The sequence below is a fragment of the Rhincodon typus genome, chromosome 27 (genome assembly GCF_021869965.1).
Source record: "Rhincodon typus isolate 14 chromosome 27, sRhiTyp1.1, whole genome shotgun sequence".
Taxonomy (NCBI): domain Eukaryota; kingdom Metazoa; phylum Chordata; class Chondrichthyes; order Orectolobiformes; family Rhincodontidae; genus Rhincodon; species Rhincodon typus.
In genome coordinates, this window is record NC_063358.1 from 2,789,617 (window position 1) to 2,799,820 (window position 10,204).

At 43.5% G+C, this 10,204-nt stretch overlaps 1 protein-coding gene across 1 annotated transcript in view; it reads left to right on the forward strand.

The window, feature by feature from the left end:
• The first annotated feature begins 5,102 nt into the window (after positions 1 to 5,102).
• The window catches only part of fabp10a (fatty acid binding protein 10a, liver basic), an 8,622-nt gene continuing 3,520 nt past the window's right edge, over positions 5,103 to 10,204 (forward strand). Inside the window, exon 1 of the mRNA XM_020532018.2 lies at positions 5,103 to 5,221. Within this exon, the coding sequence (XP_020387607.1) occupies positions 5,155 to 5,221 (67 nt within the window). The 5' untranslated portion in view covers positions 5,103 to 5,154. The remainder of the gene's footprint in view (positions 5,222 to 10,204) is intronic.

The window sequence follows — 10,204 nt, forward strand, 5'->3', positions numbered from 1 at the left end:
CGCTTGGGAACCCTGCAGCCCAATGGTATCAATGTGGATTTCACAAGTTTCAAAATCTCCCCTCCCCCTACCGTATCCCAAAACCAGTCCAGCTCGTCCCTGCCTCCCTAATCTGTTCTTCCTCCCACCTATCCCCTCCTCCCACCTCAAGCCGCACCTCCATCTCCTACCGACTAACCTCATCCCACCCCCTTGACCTGTCCATCCTCCCTGGACTGACCAATCCCCTCCCTAACTCCCCACCTACACTCATCTTTACTGGCTCCATCCCCGCCTCTTCGACCTGTTTGTTTCCTCTCCACCTATCCTCTCCTCTATCCATCTTCTATCCACCTCCCACTCTCTCCCTATTTATTTCAGAACCCCTTTCCCCTCCCCCTTTTCTGATGAAGGGTCTAGGCCCGAAACATCAGCCTCTCTGCTCCTATGATGCTGCTTGGCCGGCTGTGTTCATCCAGCCCTGCACCTTGTTGTCTCACTTCTACCTACAATGGGAGCCTCGATCAATCTGGAAATCACCAAGAATGAGGTGGTGTAAATTAATTCAGTGCAAACTTTACCTCTCACTTACCACTCTCACTGGCAATGAAGTTACTCTCATTTTAGCCATAACCTCTCGATAAACCCACAGGGATTGAATAAAGAAAACATATCAGTCGCATTGTTTGTCAAAGAATGCCAGAGGTACTTCACTTTTTGTGACTATTATTTTAACTGTGCTCTAGAATCTTCAATTTATCCACACTGTAGAAATTTAATTTTAATGCTTGAGTAAAATATTACAATTCTATTATGGAGATACCATTCATTTAGTTTCTTGCCCAGTTGTTAAATATTACATGCTTCATAAATCTACAACAGAGTCAAACACTACTGGAGATCGACATTGGCTGATTAGTCAAACCTTTCAGAAATCAGGCCAATAAATTTCCCCTGGCACATTGTCAAACTTTTTATCCAATGGTGCTGGACTCTGAGGAGTTAAATCCTGTAACATTTCGAAAATCTCTTCATCAGAACATTTACTAAAAGGCAGCGTTGTGTGGCTGAATTTATGAGATTTAAACATACAGAAGGTGTTTTGTTGAGTGGAAAATGTGATCAAAAATTTACAAGCTTGAATGAAACAAAGTTGCAATGTGAACAGCTAGGTGTAACATTCACCAAAAACATTTTATTGCCAAAGGAAACATAATTGGGCTAGTCATGTTTTGCCACTTCGCAATAAAAGTAGCAGATGGATTACAACTCTGATAAGCGTGAGGTAGTGCATTTATGGAGATCAAACAGGAAAAGGGAATAGATAATAAATGGGAACATACTGAGAGGGGGAAATGAAGTGAGAGATCTTGGCATGCAAACACAAAAGGTCCATAAAGTTAGCAGTGCAGCTAGATAAGGCATATGGAATGCTCTCCTTCATTGGCAGAGGCATAGAACACAAATGACGGATACCATGATGAAACTGACACTGGTGAAACCACAGCTGGAGTACAGTGTGCAGTTCTGGTCACTACGTTGTCTATTTCTATACAACTGTATTGTTACTTCAGTTCAGGGGGCAGTTAAGATTAACATTGCTATGTAGGTCAAGCTGAGTAATGATGATAGCTTTTCTTCCCTAAAGGACATCAATGAACCAGATGGTTTTTATTACAATCTGGGCACCATTATATGTTTTAATTGAAAATGAAATATTGATGTAAGCCACCCCTAATTGCCTCAAGATGGTTTGGGCTGACACTAATTCTTTTATATTCCAAATGTTTTAAACTAAATTTAAATGCACTAATTACCACTGTGGGTTTCAGACTTATATGTCCTAGATTACCAGTCACTCTGCAACATAATTCCCTAAACGTGTGTGTGAAACATTCCAGTTTTATACCATTGTGGACAATGGTAGTCAGTAAACTGGGGGAAAGGGGATTTGAGTAAGAATGGGTGGATAATGTATTTATGTTAATTGAGAATCTGTTTATTTTAACAGTGTTCTGTATATCTGTCTAAGTGCTGACTGCTTATGGTGGTGTCAGCCCTGGACAAAGAGAAGAATAAGATGAGTAAAACAGAGGAAACAAAATGAAAAAGACACCAAAGATGGAAATGTAGTAATATTTCTGTATGAGCTCTTTCTCAATAGGACCCACCTTCTAACGTCTGACTGTATGTTCAGCTGCATTAGAACGTTACCCCATTTCTGTCAACACTTTGTACTTAACCAGTAGGATTTTGACTCCTAAGGCTATTTGCCCAGAATACAGGTTAGATTGAGCAAACAGAGACCTTCATTGCAGACCTTTTAATTAAACTTAGCTTCATGTCAGGTAAAAGATCTTTTATTTCAACTTCCGAGGGAAATACAAGGTATTAACTTCAATGATAAAGAACTCAATTGATTAAATCCCAGTTTCTGCACAATCCATTATAAATTAAACAGTCTTTTAGCATATTATGCTTGCAGCTGATGGTAAAACTGGATAAGTCAGATCCCAGAATGAAACCTAGACTGATAGATTTTTTTAAAAAACATTGATAATATGTTGATTATTTGTTGAAACATAGTCACACAAGGCTGCAGAGTGCCTTTGAAAGAAAATATAAGTTTATTACACATATAGTGAGAGCAGAACAAAACAATCCATGTTATTTAGATCTAAAACACAGTTAAATCTTCGAGTACACTGCAAAGCGTAGTTTCACCCTGTTTCTTAACACTATCTGCTGTTACCCGATTCAAAGAGAAACTTTCCCTCTATGTCAAATCATAAAGTTCAACTCAATTTTTGATAGTTTCTTCAAGTGAATTTTCAAGTTTCCAACATAGAATCACAGGGTACAGCACGGAAACAACCCCTTCAGTCCAGCTCATCCACACTGACCATCCACTGATCCGAAATTTATCTCGTCCCATTTGCCAGCATTTGGCCACACTCCCTCCAAACCCTTCCCATTCATACACCCATCCAGATGCCTTTTAAATGTTGTAATTATACCCACGTCTATCACTTCCTCTGACTGCTCATTGCATACATGCACATCTGCATGAAAAAGTTACACCTCAGGTCCTTTCTAAATCTTTCCCCTCTCACTGTAAACCTATGCCCTTTAGTTTTAGACTTCCCTACCCTGGGGGAAAAGACCTTGTCGATTCACCCTGTCCATGCCCCTCATGATTTTATCAACCTCTATAAGGTCACCCCTCAGTCTCTGAACCTCCAGGAAAAATATCCCCAGCCTATTCAGCATCTCCCTATAGGTCAAGCACTGCTGCGGGTCTGGAGTTACATATAGGTAAGGATGGCAGTTTCCTTCCCGAAAGGGCCAGATGGGTTTTTTTCCCAATTCATGGTCATCATTAGACTCTTAATTCCAAAATTTGTATTGAATACAAATTCCACCATCTGCCGTGGCAGGATTTGAACCTAGGTTCCCAGAATGTTACTTGCTTTGCTGGATTAACAGTCTAGCACTAATGCCATCAGGCCATTGCCTTCCCTTAGGGTAATTCTGGGAATAGAACAATTTTTCACTTTCAATATCTAGGCCCCTATGGGACATGGTGGTTTAGTGGTTAGTACTACTATCTCCCAGCAGTAGGGACCCAGGTTCAGTTCCAGCCTTGGGTAACTGGCTGCGTGGAGTTTGTATTTTTTTCACCTATAGTGTGGAAACAGGTCATTCAGTCCAATGGGTCCACACCAGCTGTTGGAAGAGCATTGCAGCCAGACTCAACCCACCACCTTATCCCTGTAACCCTGCATTTCCTACAGCCAATCCACCTAATTTACCCATCCCTTGACACTATGAGTAATTTAGCATGGCCAACCCCACCTAGTCTACACATCTTTGGATTGGGGAAGGAAACCCGAGTACCCGGAGGAAACCCACGCAGACATAGGGAGAGTGTGCAAACTCCACACAGACAGTTGCCCAAGGCTGGAATCAAACCATGGTCGCTGGTGCTGTGAAGTGCATTCTCCATGTGTCTACAAGGGTTTCCTTTGGGTGCTCTGGTTTCCTCCCACAGTCCAAAGATGTGCAGGTTGGGTGGATTAGACATGCTAAATTGCCCACAGTAAGCAGGGTGTTCAGACTAGTGTCTTAGCCCTGGCAAATGCAAGGTTTACAGGGACAGTGTAGGGGATGGGTCTGGGTGGGATGCTCTTAGAGGGTCAGTGTGGATTCAATGGGCCAAATGGCCTGTTTCCACACTGTAGAGATTCTAAATTCATAATGAACCATTTGCTACGGTTCCTCAGCAATGTTTCTTACACAGTGTCAGAAAAGTTTTGCATTGAGTCAGAGTATACTTAATCATGTCCTCTCCAGATTTCTTTATGAGTTGTCCAAGAGAGGTGACACTTAGTTATTAGTTTGTAGCAGCTTTGTGCAGTTGAGGTGTTCCTGATTAAGGTGGACAAACCAATGTGACCAAAAGAAAGATTGTGAGAGGAGACTTCTATTTAAATAACCTGTCTGAACTCAAGCTCATTTCTCATAAGTAAAACATGAGGAATGCTTTATTTTTGTTCCCAATGGTTGTGGTGCAAAGATTCCAAAATGTCACCAGTTTCCTTTCATCGTTGAGAAGGAAGCTGGCTGCTAGTTGGCGTCGCTGATGGTGCACTTTTGAACAGATCCCTGCAGCAAGGAAACTTTATTTTCTCAACATGTATAAACTGATGTGACAGGTAAAGCTGGTATTAACTGCTTAAAGGGCACTAACTTCATTCGGTGTTCAACAAGACTATCATTAAACCTTTTCAGAAGTTATCACTTGCAGAACACCTAAATCTCAATCCTTGAGTTAGTTCCACATTATGTGGTCTTTTCTATAAAGATGCATTGTACAAGACATTAATCATCTTGAATCCAGCACTCCTATAAAAAGAACACTGACTCTGAAAAAGGAACAATCTACATGGCTTTCGGCTTTAAATGCAAGGCTATCCATATGAAGAACAATTTTTTTGGTTTGCTTAGACAGACTTTACATTGGCTACTTTTCAGTTAATGATTAGCTGAGTTATGCAACTAAGTTGTTAACAAATCTGAATCTACCAATACACACTCTCTGATATAAACACTGGTCCAAAAAAAAACTCTACTTTGCCAATTTGTCTTCAACCAAGTGGAAGCTCACCCCAAAAAATGGCATTTTCTGGAACGTGGCAAGTCTACTCCCAGGAGAACATTGAAGATTTTATGCGAGCTCTCTGTAAGTTTAACGAATGACTATGAGTAAGAATGGAAGTGGAAGAAAGTAATAGGGATCTGGTCACAAATTGTGTTGAAAATGATGCTGATTTTCTGATATGATTTTGTTTCCACTCAAACCTATTTACCTATCACCAAAACTGCTGTAGTAACCTGCAATTTAATCCAGAAGTCTTTTAGGACTTAATTTTAATTCAGTCGCATTAAAAATGCTTTCAAAACATAGTTAAGAGTCAACCTGATGGAATTGTATGACAGCTGAAAAGAACATAATTGCAAAAATAAGCATTTTTCACCCAATTTTAAATGACAATATGACTTTTAAAAAAGTTGTATGGAGACATTTATTAGTTATATAGGAATACAGTAGTCAATAGCAAATTTAAGAAAAATAAAAAAAAACTTGAACTATTTAAAAGGTGGCTATAGTCTCCCAGTGTCTCAAAAAAAGCTTCATTTTATGAATCTCTTGGAAGAGATACATGCAGGTGCAGTTAGTGAAAGCATTCTGTCATGATCAATTCCATTCAGATACATAGGCCTGAAGCTTATCTTTTTGTGACTAAGTTTTTTACGATTAGGTTAAGGGTTAGGGTTGTTGTTTTTTGCAGGGTTTTACACTATGATGCCTAATGAGATTTCTCACTGTGTCTCACCTGATTAACTACTCTGCCAATACAGCACACTTCACATCAGATTCTAGCACCATCTTACCACAGCCTATTCCTGGAACAACTCACTGGACATTCATGGAAAGACCGGCATTTCTGGCACCTGCACTGTCTTTGGAATGCCTCCGTGCGCCCGGCAAACATTGGCATTCTGGCGTTACCCCTCACCAGCAATGTCATGGCACAGCAGCTACAAAGCCACACTGTCCATGGCACAGGCTGACACTCTCTCACGCATACAACCCCATTCTCGCACTCTAGCCGGGCCATACAGTCTTAGCTACATCCTGTTTAAGCACCCTCTCTAAGTCACCGCTACTCTGTCCCTGCTGCCCACTGCAGACTTGCAATTTGAGGCACATCACATACAGGTAAATAATCGGACAATTCCAAAGGTGAGCTTTCATTTACAGCCAGGTGCATCCATAAAAATTGGTGAGAGTCTTCATCGACATGCCAAATTACCTTAGTCTCCTGAGGAAGTAGAGGTGTTGTTGTGCTTTCTTGACTATCGCATCAACGTGGGGTGGACCAGGACAGATTGTTGGTGATCATCACTCTGAGGAACTTGACCCTCTCGACCATCTCCACCTCAGTCCCATTGACACGGACGGGGGTGTGCCCTCCACTCCACATCCTGAAGTCAATGACCAGCTCCTTCGTTTTGCTGACATTGATGGAGAGATTGTTGTCTTTACACTATGCCGCTAAGCACTCGATCTTTTTCCTGTACTCTGTCTCGTCATTGTTTGAGATCTGACCTACAACAGTGATGTTGAAAGCAAACTTGTGAATGGAGTTAGTGCTGAATTTGGCTGCACAGTTGTGAGCATACAAGGCGCATAGTAACAGGCTGAGTACACAGCCCTGTGGTGCACCGGTGTTGAGGATTATGGTGGGGGAGGTGTTGCTGCCTATTCTTACTGATTGAGGTCTGAGGGTCAAGAAGTCAAAGATCTAGTTACAGAGGGAGGGGCCAAGACCTTGGTCTCAGAGGTTAGAGATGAATTTGTTTGGAATTATGATGCTGAAGGCAGAGCTGCAGGTATCCTTGTTATCTAGATGTTCGAGGGATGAGCGTAGGGCCAGGGAGATGGCATCTGCCATGGACCTGTTGTAACAGCAGTGAATTGTGAATGATCAAGGCCATCTGAAAGCCTGGAGTCGATGTGAGCCATTATCAACCCCTTGAAACACTTCATAATGATGGAAGTCAGAGCCACCGGGCAGTGAGGGATGCTGCATGAGTTTTCTTTGGCACCAGAATGATAGCGGTCTTCTTAAAGCAGGCAGGGACTTCAGATCATAACAAAGGGAGGTTAAAGGTGTCAGTGAATACTCCCACCAGCTGGTCTGTACAGGATCTGAGTGCACGGCTGGGGACTCCACCTGGGCTGGTCTCTTTCCGTGGATTCACCCTCAAGAAGGCCTACCTAACATCTGTGACGGAGACTGTGGGTACGTGTGCACCTGAGACTGTTGGGATAGGTGACATCATTTCACTGACCTTCTGTTCAAACTGGGTGTAGAATGCATCAAGCTCACTGAATAGGGATGTATTGTTTCCTGTGATTCAGTTTGACTTCACTTTGTAGCCCATTATGTTGTGTAGGCCTTGCTACAAATGACAAGTCAGTGTGGTTGGTCTCGGTCTCAAACTTAGTCTGGCAGACAGAAATGCAGCAAATTCTCCTGTCCAACTGACACTGACTGTCCCCTCTCAGGGTGTTGTCGTGGTCATTTTCCAGTTGTCTTACTCATCTAGAGAATGGGAGGTGAGGACAAGGAGCAGAGTTCACAGTGATCACCGTCAGCACCAGGTCCCCTCCCATCACTAGCCCCTCCACCCCCGGGACCTCCATTCCCCCCGACCTCGGTCTACCCTGCCAGCTCATCCCCACCCACCTACCCACAATATCCACATCATGGGATCCATGGAATCCCTATAGTATGGAGCAGTCCATACTGATTTTCTGAAGAGTAGCCCACCCACACCCATCTCCCTACCCTGTCCCAGTAACCCTGCATTTCCCATGGCCAATCCACCCGAGCCTGCACATCTTTGGACTGTGGGAGGAAACTGGAGCACCCGGAGGAAACCCACACAGACACAGGGAGAATGTGCAAACTCCACACAGAATGTCACCCGAGGGTGGAATCGAACTCGGGTCCCTGGCGCTGTGAGGCAGCAGTGCTAACCACTGAGCCACTGTGCTGCCCCACGGAGACCCAGGGCATTGAAGCTTAACTCCAGCTGCCCCTCCGTGCCCCCGAAACCTGACAAGGTGGTAAAAGAGGGGGAGGTGTGGCATTGTTAGTCAAGGACAGTATTACGGTGGCAGAAAGGACGTTTGATGACAACTCATCTACTGAGGTAGTATGGGCTGAGGTTAGAAACAGGAAAGGAGAGGTCACCCTGTTGGGAGTTTTCTATAGGCCTCCAAAAAGTTCCAGAGATGTAGAGGAAAAGATTGCAAAGATGAGTCTGGATAGGAGCGAAAGTAACAGGGTAGTTGTTATGGGGGACTTTAACTTTCCAAATATTGACTGGAAACGCTATAGTTCGAGTACTTCAGATGGGTCAGTTTTTGTCCAATGTGTGCAGGAGGGTTTCCTGACACAGTATGTAGGTAGGCCAACAAGAGGCGAGGCCACATTGGATTTGGTACTGGGTAATGAACCAGGCCAGCAGTTAGATTTGGAGGTAGGAGAGCACTTTGGTGATAGTGACCACAATTCGGTTACGTTTACTTTAGCGATGGAAAGGGATCGGTATATAAAGCAGGGCAAGAGTTATAGCTGGGGGAAAGGCAATTATGAGGCGATGAGGCAAGATTTAGGATGCATAGGATGGAGAAGGAAACTGCAGGGGCTGGGCACAATTGAAATGTGGAGCTTGTTCAAGGAACAGCTACTGCGTGTCCTTGAGAAGTATGTACCTTGTGGTCAAGCGAGGGAACCGTGGTTTACTAAAGAAGCTGAATCTCTTGTCAAGAGGAAGAAGGAGGCTTATGTAGAGATGAGGTGTGAAGGCTCAGTGAGGGCGCTTGAGAGTTACAAGTTAGCCAGGAAGGACCTAAAGAGAGAGCTAAGAAGAGCCAGGAGGGGACATGAGAAGTCTTTAGCAGGTAGGATCAAGGAAAACCCTAAAGCTTTCTATAGGTATGTCAGGAATAAAAGAATGACTAGAGTAAGATTGGGGCCGGTCAAGGACAGTAGTGGGAAGTTGTGCGTGGAGTCCGAAGAGATAGGAGAGGTGCTAAATGAATATTTTTCGTCAGTATTCACACAGGAAAAAGACAATGTAGTCGAGGAGAATACTGAGATACAGTCTATTAGACTAGACGGGATTGAGGTTCATAAGGAGGAGGTGTTAGCAATTCTGGAAGGTGTGAAAATAGATAAGTCCCCTGGGCCGGATGGGATTTATCCTAGGATTCTCTGGGAAGCTAGAGAGGAGATTGCAGAGCCTTTGGCTTTGATCTTTATGTCGTCATTGTCTTCAGGAATAGTGCCAGAAGACTGGAGACTAGCAAATGTTGTCCCCTTGTTCAAGAAGGGGAGTAGAGACAACCCTGGTAATTATAGACCAGTGAGCCTTACTTCGGTTGTGGGTAAAGTGTTGGAAAGGATTATAAGAGATAGGATTTATAATCATCTAGAAAGGAATAATTTGATTAGGGATAGTCAACACGGTTTTGTGAAGGGTAGGTCGTGCCTCACAAACCTTATTGAGTTCTTCGAGAAGGTGACCAAACAGGTGGATGAGGGTAAAGCGGTTTATGTGGTGTATTTGGATTTCAGTAAAGCGTTTGATAAGGTTCCCCATGGTAGGCTATTGCAGAAAATACGGAGGCATGGGATTGAGGGTGATTTAGCGGTTTGGATCAGAAATTGGCTAGCTGTAAGAAGACAGAGGGTGGTGGTTGATGGGAAATGTTCATCCTGGAGTTCAGTTACTAGTGGTGTACCTCAAGGATCTGTTTTGGGGCCACTGCTGTTTGTCATTTTTATAAATGACCTGGGTGAGGGCGTAGAAGGATGGGTTAGTAAATTTGCGGATGACACCAAAGTTGGTGGAGTTGTGGATAGTGCGGAAGGATGTTGCAGGTTACAGAGGGACATAGATAAGCTGCAGAGCTGGGCTGAGAGGTGGCAAATGGAGTTTAATGCGGAAAAGTGTGAGGTGATTCACTTTGGAAGGAGTAACAGGAATACAGAGTACTGGGCTAATGGTAAGATTCTTGGTAGTGTGGATGAGCAGAAAGATCTCGGTGTCCATGTGCATAGATCACTGAAAGTTGCCACCCAGG